At 42.7% G+C, this 17,315-nt stretch overlaps 1 protein-coding gene across 1 annotated transcript in view; it reads right to left on the bottom strand.

Annotated features, from left to right (window-relative positions):
• The window catches only part of RNASET2 (ribonuclease T2), a 35,730-nt gene extending 23,357 nt beyond the window's left edge, over nucleotides 1-12,373 (bottom strand). Inside the window, exons 1-2 of the mRNA XM_072409076.1 lie at nucleotides 12,235-12,373; nucleotides 691-789 (exon numbers count right to left, since the gene is read on the bottom strand). Of these exons, the coding sequence (XP_072265177.1) occupies nucleotides 691-779 (89 nt within the window). The 5' untranslated portion in view covers nucleotides 780-789; nucleotides 12,235-12,373. The remainder of the gene's footprint in view (nucleotides 1-690; nucleotides 790-12,234) is intronic.
• Between the last annotated feature and the right edge of the window lie 4,942 nt (nucleotides 12,374-17,315).

Genomic DNA, 17,315 nt, shown 5'->3' on the forward strand with positions numbered 1-17,315 from the left:
TCAAGCTCCTGTGCTTTGCCTTCAAATCCTTCCACAGTTCTTGTCCATCTTATCCTAATATATATAAAATAAAACTCCCCTAGCTGCTCTCTCAGCTCCTTCAATGACCTACTACAGACTTCCTCACTTATAACCTCATCACACGGACGGCTTTAAGACTTTTCTAGAGCTGCCACAACTCTCTGGATTGGTCTTCCTTGTCCTATTCGGCTTGCTCCTACTTTCTGCTCATATAAAAGAGCACTCAAAATCCATTTTTTCAAACTTGCCTACCCATCTTCTTCTGTCTGTATTCGTCTGTCATTTGCAACCCCTTTTTAATGTTTAATGTTTATTATGTTGGCGCTATATAAATCCTGTTTATTAATAATACATTCTGTTATCATACTGTCCAATTTTATTTGCATGTCTGTTATCCATCTGTGTTTTAAATCCATAGATAAATAGTAACATATATCAGTGACAATGATCTAGTCTAAACCAGGTGCAGTAATCCAAAATTTAACACCTCTCTACTCACTATTCTTGAGGTGAGCAGGTCATTAAAAAATAAAATATCATGATTGCAATGTACAGAAACCCCTCTATGTATAATCATAAGCAATGCCAATTGCAAGAAAACAAAACTCACAACTGAAATTGATCAAAAAGTTAAACCATTTTGGCAAAACAAATTTTATTTTAGCTTACTTTGTTGACCATAAGCTGTCCATGAAGCTGGCGGGTACAGCACACAGGCAGAGAGTACCCAATAAAACATATTGAAGAGAGTTTTCCATACCGAGAAATCTGGATTGGGAAGAAAAAAACCCACACACATTAAAAACAAATAACTACCGTAAAAAGAAAAAATTGGCAGTTTTAGCCTATGTTTATACTAGTAATTAAAACCTGTGGCATTTAGTACTCCTGAGCACTGAATGGTCACAAAAATAGCACCCTGGAGTGCTAACAGATAGCTTCTTTATTTTTCTATAGTGTTTTTTACTTTATAGAAAGTGTTATGATAGGCGTCAGCACTTTGTATCTAAGCACATGATATAAATTTGTAGTTAAACACTCTTGGATGCTTCCAAAGACATTTCAGATAGCAATGTGCCCATTCTTGGGACCACAACTGACCCTGAAAGCTTTCAGCTAGTATACAGGGGTAGTTTGTTTCCCTTCATGGCTAGACGAACTTTTAACTGAGAAGAAAAGCAGTGCTCAATTTTATTTAAACTACTATGGGATAGATTATAAAATAGGTAATTATTACTTTTAAATGATTTACGAATAGGTTAATGTTTAAAGCATGTGTACCTAGGATATTCACCTGTGGTTTGACAACATCAATCATAAAAATATACTGCTGTAAGTACTCAAAAAAGATGTAAGGTCTTAGCAAAAGCAATTTACCAAACCATTAAAAAAAGGAGGAGAGGAGTCATCCGTGCCAGCTCTATTAAAAGCCGACTCTTTCTGCGATCCCCGAGGCATCCCTGCACACGTAACCTGATCCGGCCGGCTTGAATTGCAGAGTGCTGCTGCCAGACAGCTACAGCACCTTCTCTTTCACCAGCATCCGGCTCCGGAGCAAGCCTAGTCTCGGAGGCAGCTGATACAGGCATGTCCCGGGGGGCCATTTTAGCCTTTCCATGTGGTGCTCTGCAGCTTTATCTGCCTGTAAAGCCTGCATCTCTCCTCCTGGCTGTTCCTGCATCTATCTGATTAGGGGGCCATTACAGGATGGATCAAGACCCAAAACATTTGGGATCCTTACACACACTATACCTGAGCTGTGCATGATACCTCACTGGGGGATCTGGGCAGCCATCTTTTTTGTGAGGCCCAGAGACGGCTTCATAGTGCAAAACCAGCATATTCTCCATCATCACAATCCAGCCCCATCTACCGAATTGGGAGGCATTTGTAAGTGGATCAAGCTCCTACAGAACTGGATCTTCTGTTATCTGAGGTTTAGTTCCTATACTATCTCCTGCAAAGAGGCCTGGGTGGCCAGCTTACCATGTGGCCTCCCTCTGTTTACTTGGTTCCTGTATCCAGGTTCATCCATCAGTTCATCCATCAGGCTTAAAGGCATCACAACACGGAACCAGTACACATACAACTGGAGACTTAAGCTGCGTACACACTTCCAATTTTTATCGTTCAAAATGAACGACGAACGAACGACGAACGATCGATTGGGCAAAAATCGTTCGTAAAAAAAGTAACCAACGACGCTGACAAACGAGGAAAGTCGTTGGAAATTCCACTTCTTTGCTTTAATAAACTCCTGGGTTGCTTTGGCTGTATGTTTTGGGTCATTGTACATCTGTATTATGAAACGCCTCTCAATCAATTTGACTGCATTTAGCTGGATTTGAGCAGACAGTATGTCTCTGAATACCTCAAAATTCATTTAGCTGCTTCTGTCCTGTGTCACATCGATAAACACTAGTGTCCCAGTGCCACTGGCAGCCATGCACGTCCAAGCCATCACACTGCCTCCGCCTTGTTTTACAGATGATGTGGTAATCTTTGGATCATGAGCTGTTCCATGCCTTCTCCTTACTTTTTTCTTGCCATCATTCAGGTAAAGGTTGATATTGGTTTCATCTGTCCAAATAATGTTTTTCCAGAACTGTGCTGGCTTTTTTAGATGTTTATGAGCAAAGTCCAATCTAGCCTTTCTATTCTTGAGGCTTATGAGTGGCTTGCACCTTGCAGTGTACCCTCTGTTTTTTCTTTCATGCAGTCTTCTATATATGGTAGACTTGGATATAGATATGCCTACTTCCTGGAGAGTGTTGTTCACTTGGTTGGCTGTTGTGAAGGGGTTTCTCTTGCTGAGTTCACCAGTGCTTTGTTTCTTTCCCATGATGTACCAAACTGTAGATTTTGCCTCTCCTATTACCTAATATTGTAGCAATTTCTTAGTTGGGTTTTTTCTGTTTCTGCAGCTTAAGGATGGCTTGTTTCAACTGCATGGGGAGCTCCTTTGACGGCATGTTGTCTGTTCATGGCAAAATCTTTCACATACAAGCACCCCCCTTCAAAGCAACTCCAGGCCTTTTATCTGATTAATTGATAATGACTTTACAAAGGAATTGTCCACACCAGCAGATGAAATAGCCTTGGAGTCAATTGTCCAATTACTTTTGAGCTTCCTCACATTTTTATGCAATCTTTTTCTTCAACCCACTGAATTAAAGCAGTTCAACTGCATCTGAGTGGTTTCATTTAAATAATTGTGGTAATGTACAGAACAAAAATTAGAAAAAAAAAGTTGTCTCTGCTCAACACCACTCAGGCCGCCATGTCTGATCTGGAACCAGCTGACTTTACAAAAGAAGACTCATTCTTCATCACTAGAGAAAGACAGGGAACCTGTACACCCTCTGAGCCCTCCACAGACCTGCATAGATTCTTCGGATACGTAGGACAAAGATGCCTATTTAAGATTGCTACCTACCAAAACAGACTTTGAATTGTACCTCACACACATTATTATACCTAACGCTCCGAACTGGCCACACTTAAATCTGACCTCGGCTCCAGAATAGAGGAAGTGGAACAAACTACTGAGGACCTCCATACTCATGTACAAAACCACACTCACACCCTCAATGAAGTTTCTGTATTACTTCAACAACTATTGTACCAGCAATGATCTGGAGAACCGGAGCCGCCGTAATAATGTACGGATTCGAGGGCTACCAGAATCGGTTAAGCCAAAAGACCTTCACGCAGCCACAATCTCTCTGTTTAATGGGCTTCTTCAAAAGCCAAGTGACAAATTTATAGAAATAGATCCTATTCACAGAACCCTGGGCCCAAAAAGTCAGGATCCAGACAGACCTAGCGATGTTGTCTGCCGTGTTCACTCTTACCACTATAAAGAACTTATCATGCAGGAGTCCAGATCGCAGGAGGAGTTCACCTTTAGCAATCGATCTATAATTGTTCTTGACCGACCTCTCTCGAAACACCTTAGCGCTCCGCCGAGCATTAAAGTCACTGCTAACTTTGCTGAAGGACAACATCAAATATAGATGTGGCTTTCCGTTTAAACTCTATGTGCCCAGAGGTAGCAAATCCGCCACTTTTCGCCAACTGGGGACTTAGCAGTTAGCAGACTTTCTTGTCAACTTTGAGCTACCCCAAGTAAATCTCCCAGATTTACAAATCTCTGCCTACGTCTCTGATCCCCCCCACCCCCCGACGGCTTTTGGATGGCAGCAAGTACAGAAGAAACCACACTGAGACCAGTTGCAACACTCCACAAGCTCCGCTGTGACCACGAACTACATTTGTAAGGACCTAGTCGTACTCTTGGTTTACAGAGACTGGTTTCCCCTCCTCTCTACGTTTCTGGGTCCCTGACCCAGCGAGGTATTTGATATTAGGGCCTGTTTTAATTTTATGGTTATGTTTAGAATTTGAGATCTCTTTAAAGAATTGGTATTTGTATGTACCCTCCCCCTGTACAGCCAACATTAGCTTATTCACACAATGCTTTCATTATCATATAATCATAGGCCCGGCTACCCTCTCCAAGGGATTTTGCACAGTTGATCTGTGCCTACTGTGTTTTGTACTAATTGTTTATATCTTATTTGTTTTATTTTGCTGTTTTATTCCCCCGTCTCCACCCCACTCCCTCCATGGTCCCTGCTCCAGGAAGTAGCTTTCCTGCCATACTGTCCTAACTTCTTAGTATCCTCTATAAACCCCATTAAAGTTGAAACATATAATGTCAAGGGGTTATATACCCCTAAGAAACGGTCCACATTACTTGCGCAGTTACATGGATTAAAAACGCAAATTGACTTTATACAGAAAACTAACTTTCATGGAGACAAGTCCCCGAAGCTAGGTAACAAGAGATACCCTACAGTGTATCATAGCTGCACCGACTCGTCTAAACCCAAAAGGGTTAGAATTCTGTTAGCCTCCTCTGTTGTGTGGCATTTTAAGGATCAACTGGGTTGTCAGGAGGGTAGGTCCCTATTTGTTAAAGGAATTCTAGAAGCATGGATGGTTACTTTAGCATCCATATATCTTCCCAATACTGGACAAGCCTCCTTCCTAAACAGGGCCATCGAGAAACTGGAAAGGTTACAAGAGGGGAACCTGATTCTGGGAGGGGATTTTAATTTCACACCAGATTGGATTCTGGGCACCTCCCGCGGCAGTCGCAACCACCCTCCACCTCATAATCATAGCCAAGTACTGAAGGTTCTATCTCAACATAGGCTCTTGACATACAGTCATGTCCATAAAAATTTGGAAGACAGCTTTTTTCTAATTTTGGTTTTGTACATTACAATGAATTTTAAATGAAACAACTAGTTGAACTGCAGACTTTCAGCTTTAATTCAGTGGGTTGAACAAAAAGATTGCATAAAAATGTGAAGAACCAACAAGATATAGCTTTCGCCAACACTACTCTACGCTGTACAACATTTCAGGATCATCTTTCCCTTGTAGGACAGGTGAGAGAGTGCAGGCAATCCAAAAATATCTCTCGGGAGTGCAAAATGCCCTCCCTCACTGCATCCAAAAGGGAGATGCTGGAGGTGGAGGAACTTGGAATAGCCATAAGAGACACCCCTGCTGGTAAAACTCCCGGGCCAGATGGCCTACCCCATCATACTATAAAACATTTCAGAACACTTTAGAGTCTCACTTTCTTGCGGCCTATAACCTCCTGAAACGGAGGTGGGTTTTCTCATATTACCGGAGGTCAGTTTTCTCTGGACTCCCTCCAGGCTACCATCACAGTAATACCCAAAGAAGGCAAAGATCCCCCTCCTGTGCAAGCTATCTCCCTCCTTAACCAAGACCTTAAACTCTTTACAGAAATCCTTGCCTCCAGACTGATTAAGGTCATGCACAATCTCATTCACTTCAATCAAGTTGGCTTCATGCCCGGCAGGGAGGACAGAGCCAACACGACCAGGGTGCTGAATTGGATATACCATGCTACATTTAAATACATTCCGCCTATGTTATTATCCACAGATGCCGAAAAGGCTCTACATGGATAATATCCTACACATAGGGCTTGGCCCACGTATGCTCTCTTGGATACGGGTCATTTACTCTAAACCTATGGCCATGGTGAGAGTGAATGGATTGCTATCGGCCCCATTGTCCATCTCTAATAGCACACAATGAAGATCAGAGTTGATAAAGGGCAACCTTTATCAACTCTGATTTTCATCCTGACACTGGAACCACTCCTACATACATTCCACGCCTCCTCCGCTATCACAGGCATAGACATGGGGTGTTCAGTCCAGAAAGTACCAGCCTATGCAATGACTTATTGTTTGCCATAACCAACCCTATTATCTCTCTGCCTAACATTATGACAATCCTGAATGTATTTGCCTTCATGTCCAACTTCAAAATTTATTATTCCAAATCAGCAGCTCTAGATATATCACTCCCGACCGCCATTTGCTCTCACCTTAAATAATCATTTGCTTTCCGCTGGGAGCCCCATTCAATTACATACCTAGGCACGAAAATTCCCAAAACACCCTTGACATATATGACTGAAATTATCTCCCATTGCTTTCAACCACGAACAGTGACCTAGAAAGATGGGACAAAGTGACCTTTTCCTGGCTAGGACGCATTAGTGTTATAAAAAGGAACATCCTCCCCCGATTTTTTTATATCTTTAAAACATTGCCCATAAAATATCCTGTTTTTTTTTTTTTTAGAACCCTCACTTCTAAACTTTTCAGCTACATCTGGCGTAACAAAGCTCCCAGACTTTGAAAGTCTCTGCTTATGAGAAACAAACTGGAGGGGGGATTGGGGGTTCCAAACATGTTCAACTATTATTTAGCAGTCCATCTGACACGTGTACTGGATTGGTGCTGAAATGGGGGTTCTAAACAATGGATATCACTGGAACAAAATTTTTGCCCAACACCCCTACACCTTCTCCCATGGTTGCCAATATCGGCTTTTCCAGAAATTATATCTCATCCCAGGATTGGTTGCACATGGGAGCTGGCTGTATGGAACTTTCTCCAATTACATCTTTCGCCCCCTCCATCTTCTCTTTTACCTGTTTTAGGCAACCCCTTCTTTTCCTCCTGGTTTGAAAGATGGGAGGTTCGGAGAGTTACTATCCTCTGGCATATGCAGAGCAATGCATTTTATTAGATCAGGCAGGTGGATTGGACATGAGGAGTTAGGAGATAGTACGGGAGGGTTTCAATTAGATTTTTGGAAAGCCCTACAGGTCTCCTACTTTATGGCTACCCTCCGATCGGCTCTTCTTTATTGCAGACCCCCCACACCCTTTGAACAACTATGCCTGGGGGAGGGTGGTGTCAGACACACTTTATCCGCTGTCTACAGGCTCTTGCAGACCTCACCCCCCAACTACACACCCACATTTCTCAGGTCCTGGGAGACAGAACTGGGGTTATCGCTCTCTACAGAGCAAAAGGATTGTATCCCATACCGGACCCATAAGACATCCATTGCTAGCAGGTATCAGGAAACTTGCTACAAATAGGTCTCGCAGTAGTATCACACCCCGGAGAAATTACATCACATCTTCCCAGATGTATCAGATCGCTGCTGGAGGTGTCAGACAGAGAAAGGTTCTCTCCTCCACATATTCTGGAGATGCCTCCTCCTGAGGAATTTCTGGGTTACAGTTAGGTCCATAGTTCAGAAAATGTGAGACCGGCATATTCCGGATGACCTGGCTTTTTTCCTCTTACAACACAACTCTGAAGGCTTACAAGAGCTCAGTTGTCAGGCACCTTATTATGGCCGCTATTTCCTGTGTGGCCACCCACTGACAGAATCCTGACCCACCTACAATCTGTTTATGGTTACTTACAGTCAACATCTCGTTGAGAACCTTACGTCTTCCATTCAAGGCACCGGCAGGAAGGTGGCTAACACATGGATTTACTGATCGCAATTCACGATATCCAACGAATATGCTTATTTTGTCCTCATTTAAAATAGTGGCGTATTATCTTAACGGCCCATTAAACTTCCCCTTTGTGTAGGTTTTTGGTGGCTACCTCTAAACAGACTCCCCATGAAGGCTTCCTCCCCAGTAATAAAGCTTGTCTCCCCCATCACCCCCCCCCCCCCCCCCCCCGTCTTTTCCTCACCCCACCTTTACGTTTTTCTTTTGTTTGTAACTGTTCCTGAATGCTCTTATATGTAAGTTCGTTTATGACTTTGTATACCAGGCTTTAGGAGCTTGTTTAAAACATTATATTTAAAAAATTGCACAAAGTATTGCGCATTTGTTTTGCCATATTTTGATGCAATTGTATTTTATGCCTCCCCTTCCCTTTTTTCTTTCTGTACCCCTTTGAAAGTTATAAAGAATGTTTAAAAAAAAATGTGTTCTATACATATACACACTCTGTATGGAAACTCTTGTTTGGCACATCGCCTACTTTTTTTTTGGTTTAGAAAAGAAGGGCCCCTTAGCAATTTATACACAAATAGGACTACTCTATGTCTCTATTATGTATTCATGCATTGATGTCAAGAACAGAATGGACTTGTGGTCTTGAAACAGTGTATGCACAAAGATAAAATATCTCTTATACCTTAAAAGTATAACTAAAGGTTTTTTTAGATTTGAATAAGGTAGTCAGCTGATCTAGCCACTATCATTGGCTAGATTGTGCAGTCGCTAGTCAGAATCATGAAAGATCTTTTCCAACGACAATTACTGCACAGGTGTACAAAGCCTAAAACACCATCTCTGCCTTTGTTAGGAAAAGCTCACTCTAGAAAGGGCACAACTTGGAAGCACATTTGGCCTATAAACAGGTATTCTGTCCACCTCATTGTTTCTATAGACAATTTTCATTTTTAGTATCTCAGGCTGGGTCTACACAGACTATTTAAAAATGCATTTAAACGCTCTTACAGCATTTATATGTGTTTTTACAAGCATTTAAAAACACTAAAAGTGCCTTTAAAACACAAAAAAACATTTTGCTGTGATCTTATTTATGAATTTATAGGTCTTAATTTTAACCCTGGGGAATGAGTACAGGGGTACATGGAACTTCTCACTTATTCGCTGAAAGGGAGGGGTCCTATGAGGACATTGCCCTCGGGTTCCCTAGCGGAGCATGGGCACATGTTTTGCACCCACATGTGCTAAAGTGTTATCAGAGTTTCCCTTTTCTCAGCCAATTAGCACTAGAGGTGAATAGGGAGACTTGTCCTCATTTGCCCTCTAGTGCCTGGGGATACCACACTGTCAGGAGTCCACAGCTGTGCTCATGTCATGAATGCAGCTGGGGGAATCATCCTTTCATTGTGAGATTAACTGTATTAAAAAGTGTCCACACCTGTTAACGTGTGAAAATGGCTAAAAATGCCTCTATTGACATTTTAAAGTTTATACATGCGCAAAAACACCTCGATTCAAATCAATGGAGCCTTTTCAAAGGTTTTTAATTTTTTTTTCAAACTTCTGCAACTAAAGTAAACAACAACATTACACAACAAATTAGCATAGAATACCAGGCAGAGAAAAAAAGTTAAAAAAGAGGGGGGGTTAAGGGGCAAATAGGGAGTTCAAAACAAAAGAAGAAGAGCGCCAACCAGTAACCAGACATCAGTAGAATAAACAGGTCAAACATAGTTCAACACCTCCTAGGTTACAAAGTCTAAATACAGCAGGCAATAGTTTTCCAATATTGAGAATAAAAAAAAAAAAATAATACAAATAAGTGCAATAGTACAAATATAGCGTTATTCACAGATTTAAAACTTGTGAGGTATAAAGGCATATCAAGTTTATATCAAGAGCGATATCATGAAGGTTAGCGGGTGGAGGTACCTTTTATTCATTCACCCTCTTTGTAAACATTTAAAATTTAAACTGAAGAAAAAAAAATTAAGAATTAAAAATTATCAAAAAATAAGGGGGGGGATAAGGAGTAAGGGTTACACTAGGGGGGGGGTCAGGGTTCCCTGCTTGAATAATACGAATATAATCTAACCACGAGCCCCACGTGTTTTAGAACTTGTTAAGGTTGTTTTTAAGAGTACAGGTCAATTTGTCATTGACCATTATACAGTTAAGTTTTTTTTGGTGAACTCAAGGGGAATAATGGAAGCTTTCCAGTAACAAGCAATGGTAATCCAGTGCTCAACTGATTTTTTTTTTGAATTTTTTTTTAACCCAGGTGGGAAGAAGTTGTAGGTGGGTGGCAGCCCCTGTATTGTGACCAAACTCTTTAGTAACCACCCAAAAACAGCCGGATATGTGCTGAAAAGTGCTGGGTGGTGCGCCTAGCTAAAAGGACCTGGGAAGAACCCTGTAATCTGAGCAGCTAACAGCATATATTTACTTAGTCTAGTTAACGGTTTCGGAGCTAAATCCTCAAATTGGGACAGAAGAGCACACTCTATTTTTCTTGGGATGTTTACCTGGGTGACAGAGCGTATTAGGTTGAAAATGCAGATCACAATTCTCTGAAGTTTAGGACATCTGCAACAAGCATGGAATACAGTGCCAGTCTGACCACATCCTCAAAAACAAAGAGGGGAGACAGAGGGAATGGCTTTATGGATCCTAACCGGGACCAGGTACATCTCATCAAAACCTTATAACTGGCCTCTATTATAGTGATTTTGGAAATGGAAAAAATTGTAAATTCTCCCATTTTTTGGGAGAAGTGGTGCATTTTCTGACATATATGGAGGGAGGCCAATAGTTTTGGTCATGATTGTACATAGATAATTTCAAAATAGGCTTGCAGCTACGGCAATGTATTGTATTGTATTATGAAATAACTCATTGAATAGAGCAAGTGTTTAGACATCACATTAGAATGTAAAGCTCCCTAGAATATTTGTTGCACTGAAGAAACAAGCCCTCAAACTAGTCAAACAGCCAATGGGACAAGAGGGGTATTTTCTTATAATGCAGAAAACCATATTAACCAGGACAGATTTCCCAGACACGTGTTGTCCAATTAATCAGTTCCCCCCTCTACTGGAGAAAAAAATAAAAGTGCTATGCCAATATACAGAAATTGCTGACTAGATTTGTGGTTCTATGTTAGAGGGAACCTGTAGCTGACAACAACTGCTGACCTGGCATTCTGAAAATCCTAGTTTGGCAGTTGTGCCAAATTCATGGCTTTATTATCTAATGTGAAAAAAGTAAAGGAGGTGAAATTTCAATTACACTTGATGGGAAAGGGATTCTATCAATGATCCCATAGATAGCTTGATAGTTATTATTGGCATTACTAGTTTACAGGCTACCACTCAAGAAAACATCCATAGCAAAAATCTTGCAGCAATGAGATTCACACATTTGCAGTGGTTTCTGTTACAATACAAAATTCAAGTGGTATCTACAAACTGCTAGAAAATGTTTCAAGAAAAAATTATCTTTGATATTTGCTAGACACCCATAAAACACAATTGTCCTTTACAATGTGGTTTTACTTTCCTAGTGTAATCTTGATTGGAGTGAAATCTTACAGTAGCAGAGATATTAAATAGCCAGCGTAGATTACAAAAACCCACACAAATAAATGCAACTTTTCTTAATTTTTGCATAAATACCTGGCAGTTTAAAGCCCATTTAGATATAGGTTAGTGCACCCTCCCAGCACTTGGTTAGGGGTAGCACTTGCAAGGAGTGTAAACTAAAGTAAACTGACACCTCCATGTGTGGTTTCATTATTTACAGAGCACAAACTTTGTAATCAATATAGAATGTTGTTGTGAAAAGGATAAATAAGGATTTTTCACGTTTACAAATAGTTCTGTCGTTAGATTATATATACACCAGGAAGGAATTTGTTTCCCCCCCCCCACGGTTTACAAGAAACACCCGGTGATAGGCTGACCTGGAAATCTTGTATTTACACTGGGCTGGTGTGAATAGACTATTCATTCCAAAATTAACCGAAGTTATCCGGTTAATTTTGGAATGAATAGTCTATTCACACCAGCCCAGTGTAATTCATTCCAAAATTAACCGAACCTGCACCTATCTACAGACATTTCATATGCAGCAAATGATTACAATCCACCCGGAAGTCTATTGAAGTGCTGTAAAGGTAAGATTGCAGAACCTGGCACAGAAAGTGTGTGCGAAGTGCAGCGATCTGTATACGTGTAGGCTGAATAAATGTCATTTAATCAATGCAGCACTGTTTACGGATTATTTACTAGGGATGCGGAAAAAAAAAACTGCCGTTTACTTACATGTCTCCTGTTCCTCATACAAACCCCCAGCAATTACCAACAGGAAGAATGAAGGTACTTGAAGCGTTAGGGCCAAGCCCCACCCACACAGCACCCGCCCGCCTTCGTTTGATGGACAGCTCGCGAGTAAACTAAGCCTCTCCTGCTGTCGGTTTTTATACATTATACATTTTAAACCGGCTTAGATGACTGATATGAGCATATTGCCACTCAATCCTCAGCTGTCTGACTGGTTTTCTTGTGTATTTCAGGAAGTCCAGAGTTAATGCTGTACAGTTGCTCATCATAAAACAAAGAGCCTTTAGAGTAGACTCTAAACAGTAGACTTCTGTAGCCCTGGTTTGGGGGGGGGGGGGCGGTCATGTAAATGACCCTCACAAACCAGGCTGTGGGGCTAGCCTGTAGATAACAGAGAGGATCCTGGGCCTTTGCTATGTGGAAGAGTGAGGGTAATATTAAAGTTGGCAGGGCCTCCACCCAGGACAGGGTCTCTGTTAGCAGAGGGGCTCTCTTCCTGGGACATTAACCAGAAATAATAACAGTAAAATAAAACAGCACTTGAGGAACCACTACACCTAGCATATAACATTAACCATTGCAGCTAAATGAACACACAGGTTGGAGTATAAGCCTTTTATCTCAAAACAGTAATAACAATATTTACAATCTATAAACACATATGAGTCCACATATCAAGCACATAGCATGACTCAGGTAGCTCGGATCATCGCCCCCCTCTCGGCCAAACCCCTCTAAACCAATTTGCTTTTCCATCCCTCTATTTGCACTAGCCATTTTTCACTTAAAAACATTTCCCGCACTTAACCACCTTTTTGTTTTCAACCTTTTTCCACATCTAGCTTTCACTATCCTCACCTTCTCAATTCATCCACCCCCTCCTGCTTACCGGCCATCCCTCCCTCTTTTCTCCAAAAAGCACTGACACCTGTTAGGGTTAAAATGGCTGACAAGCAGCCATTTATTTAACACAAATTTTAAACTTCTTTTTATTAAACAATAAATAACCATCTTAAATAACATATGAAATAACTTTCATTAAATAACATACATTAAATAACATACATAACAATAATATTTCAAAATTGCCTACATTTTTCTTTTACCAATTATAATTAATTCTGTAAACCAACAACCCATTATCAAAAACCACTGTGCCCTATTGCACTATATCCAACTCCACTTTTTAACCAACCGGGCCGCAGGTCTAGGAAGGGGTAAAGTCTGCTCCACCGAGTGTAATTCACCATTTTTACCACACTGGCCCCTACCCGCCCAGCACCGCCTCAGGGGCCCCACCATAACACCATTAATGGGCACCCTACCCAAATGACCAACAGGACTCTTACCCCCCTAAACCCCAACCGACACAGCACTCAGGCGGGATACCTCATGCCTGAGCGCTCTTCCACACCCGAAATGCTCACTGCACTCCATTTTGCAAACCCAAAAACCACAAATCTGTACCAATGGCATTCAGGTGCACCCCGTCACTGCGCAGAAACCTCCACATTTCCTCCTCCTATTCTCTGTGCCTGACCACAATCCCCCCATTCCGAGCTACAAACCTGGCCACCTCCCTATTTACTTTAATCCGTGCCTTATTGAGCTTCCCCACCGACCTTGGTCCCCTCCAACTTGTTCTGGCCACTATATCTGACCAAACTATGATCACTCCCGGGAACTCTAACCTGATCCTCAAATAATCAATTTTAATATCCCTGATCAGTTCCCGCATGAATCCCTGTCCTAAATCGTTGCCTCCAGCATGTATCACCACCACATCAGGGCGCCGGTCCAATTCCACAAACCTTCGAAGCTCCGGCACCACCCTCCTCCATAGCATGCCTCGAACACCCAGCCAACGCACTGTCGCCTCCTCCCTGGGCAATCCTAGCAGTCGACCCTCCGGCCGTACCTCCGCTCGTTTGGCCCCCCACCACACATAGGAGTGACCCAGTATCCACACTAAGCAGTTGTGCCCTCCTGTAAAAAAACAAACATGTTTACCAACCTACAACAACTCCTTCTGCCCTGCACCACACCCCAACTGTTGGGTTAGCACAATTTATTTAATATCAGTTATGTCTCACCAACAATAATGCTTCACCAGTATATACTGGTACATGTATACCAGACATGAGGTCATCTTAAAGGAATGCAGCATACCCTTTAACTGGCATCCTTATAAGGTAAAATGCTGGTTAAAGGATGATCATTGGTCAGTAATGGTCAAACACTGGCCTTTGTCTTGGTTCCTGAGTAGTTAAAAACACAGTGTCACACCTAATGAGGAGTCTTGACCAGAAGTAACTGTATGCAACATGTTTTTTGATCATCTGCCAAGCCATTTATTTGGAAGACTCCTTGGATGATAAATGCAACTCACTTCCGTAGCTAAGTATTTTTGTTATATCTAACTCTTTGTAACTGCATTGTTTTATCTATCTGTCTTTATTAATAAATAGTATAATTATTCAAGTCTTTGTGTTATCTCTCTTTGTACACTTCAAATTGAACCCATCAATATTTTCATAAACTGTCACAAATTATATCCGTGACATAACACCAACTAACCCCCCTTTTTGAACCCCCATCTTACAACAGATGTGGCCGAATGTACAACCGGAACCTTCTCGATTCCCACCGTCCAATCCTGCGAATAACTCTCTCCCCTAGGCCCCATCTGGCCGCCTCCTTGGCCGCCCCAATCCTAAAGGAATGGGATGAGTAACCCTTTGGATCTTTACCCATACTCACCAAACATTTTCTAAACACTGCTATGAACTGAAAACGAGATAAAAAGGTCCCGATTTCATGCAACAACAAAGGCCCTTCTATCCTAGGCCTCCGTCTGATGAATTCCCCCACTACCGTAACCGGGCACACAGGGGACCCCACCATCCGAAAAAGTTGTATTTGAAAACCTTTCCCAAACTGGTCAGTCTTAGACTTGCGGATCCTCACACTCACCTCCTCCTCCAACCAAGTGACATCCTGCCACACTACTCCCCCAGCCTGGTCCAGGGCGAGGCTAACCATCTCCCCAATCCTCATTGCCCTAAAGAACGCTAAGACAAACGCTGCCTTAAAAAGCAATTTTTCATATGAACCCTCGCATGCTTTGCTCACCAACAACTCCCCCAACAACGTAAAAGAAACCGGCCTGCTAGCATCCAAAGACCTCTTTCTTTTCCTATAACCTTTAACCGCCTGTCTTACTAAAAATGTCTTCGTCAGGTCCCTCTCCCCTTGCAATTTAAACCAAAATGCCATACCAGCTAATTTCCTATTGACCCCCGCCACTGACACACCTCTAGCAAAATCTTTCGCCAGCCAACACAACAATAGGTGGACTGAATTCTCCCCTGTCCGCCCACCTCCAAACTGCCTGCATAACTGATTCCACTCTCTCCAAACCCCCGCATAACAATTCCAGGTGCGGTCACTCACCGACCTTTTTACCATCTCACCAATCAGGCCAATGCAATTCCCCATAGTACCACTGGACAAGGCTCCCCTTGTTGCTCTGCCTCTGGCGCCAGCGCACGAAACCTGTCCCACTGGAAACGAGACAACGCATCAGCCACCACATTTTTAACCCCCGGAATATGGCGCGCAAACAGATAGATGTTATGCTGCAAGCACTTTAACACTAAATGCCTCAACAGCGGCACTGCTGGCCCTGATGATACTGACAGACTGCTGATGGCCTGAACTACCCCCAGGTTATCACAATGGAATCTAACTTTTTTGTTTGCTAACTCCTTCCCCCACAAATCAGTTGCCACAACAATAGGGAATTGTTCCAGCTCCACCAAATTCTTCACCAGCTCTGCTTCCACCCACTCTTGAGGCCACGCCCCCACATTCCAATTACACTGAAAATAGGCGCCAAAACCCGTAGACCCCGCTGCATCAGTGTACAACTCCAAATCCACCGCCGTGATAGGCCCTTCCAACCACATAGCCTTCCCATTGAACGACACCAAAAACATTTTCCACACCTTCAAATCTGCCTTCACTTCCTTGGACAAACGCACAAAGTGTGACGGCGATTTGACTTCTGCCGTCGCAGCTGCCAACCGTCTACAAAATATTCTACCCATCCTCACCACCCCACATGCAAAGTTCAACTTCCCCAACAACGACTGTACCTCTCCCAAACGCATCTTCTTCCTGTCACAAGCCCCATCCACTTCCGCCTTCAGTGCTACCAACTTGTCTTGCGGCAACCTGCTCTCCATAGCCACGGAATCTAACTCAATGCCCAGGAATGTAATCACTAAACCTGGGCCTTCAGTTTGTTCCGCAGCCAAAGGTACCCCAAAACGATCCGCCACATGCTGTAACGTCCCCAACAAAACCCTACAAATAGAACTATCCGGGGGCCCAATCAACAAAAAATTATCCAAATAATGGATGACCAATTCTACCCCCACCACTGACTTAACAACCCACTCTAAAAAGTGCTAAATTGTTCAAACAGTGCGCAGGAAATGGAGCAACCCATGGGCAAGCACCGGTACACGAAATACTCCCCCTGCCACTTGCAACCTAACCAACGCAAACACTCGGGGTGTACCGGCAATAAACGAAAAGGGGCCTCAATGTCTGCTTTTGCCATCAATGCACCTTTTCCATAGCGCCGTACCCACCGAATCCAGCATCCAGCGATGTGTAAGCCACAGAGCACAACTCAGGATCATTGCCATCATTTACCGAACCCCCCGGCGGGAATGATAAATGATGGATCAATCTAAACTTACCTGGCTCCTTTTTGGGGACTAAGCCCAACGGGGAAACCACCAAACCTTCCATTGGCGGCCTCTCAGAAGGGCCACTCATCCTTCCTAACCCCACTTCTTTCTCCAATTTTGCTGTCACTACCTCTGGATGCTGCAAAGCCGGCCTCAAATTTTTGGGTTCCTTTGGAATAACAGGTAATTCGCAGGGAATCCAAAAACCATTTTCAAAACCCTCCTCCAATATTCTAGCCGCCGCCCGGTCAGGATACTTACTTAGAAAAGGCTGCATCCTTGCGATGATCACTGGCGTCATTC

The sequence above is a fragment of the Pyxicephalus adspersus genome, chromosome 4, assembly GCF_032062135.1.
Source record: "Pyxicephalus adspersus chromosome 4, UCB_Pads_2.0, whole genome shotgun sequence".
Taxonomy (NCBI): Eukaryota; Metazoa; Chordata; class Amphibia; order Anura; family Pyxicephalidae; genus Pyxicephalus; species Pyxicephalus adspersus.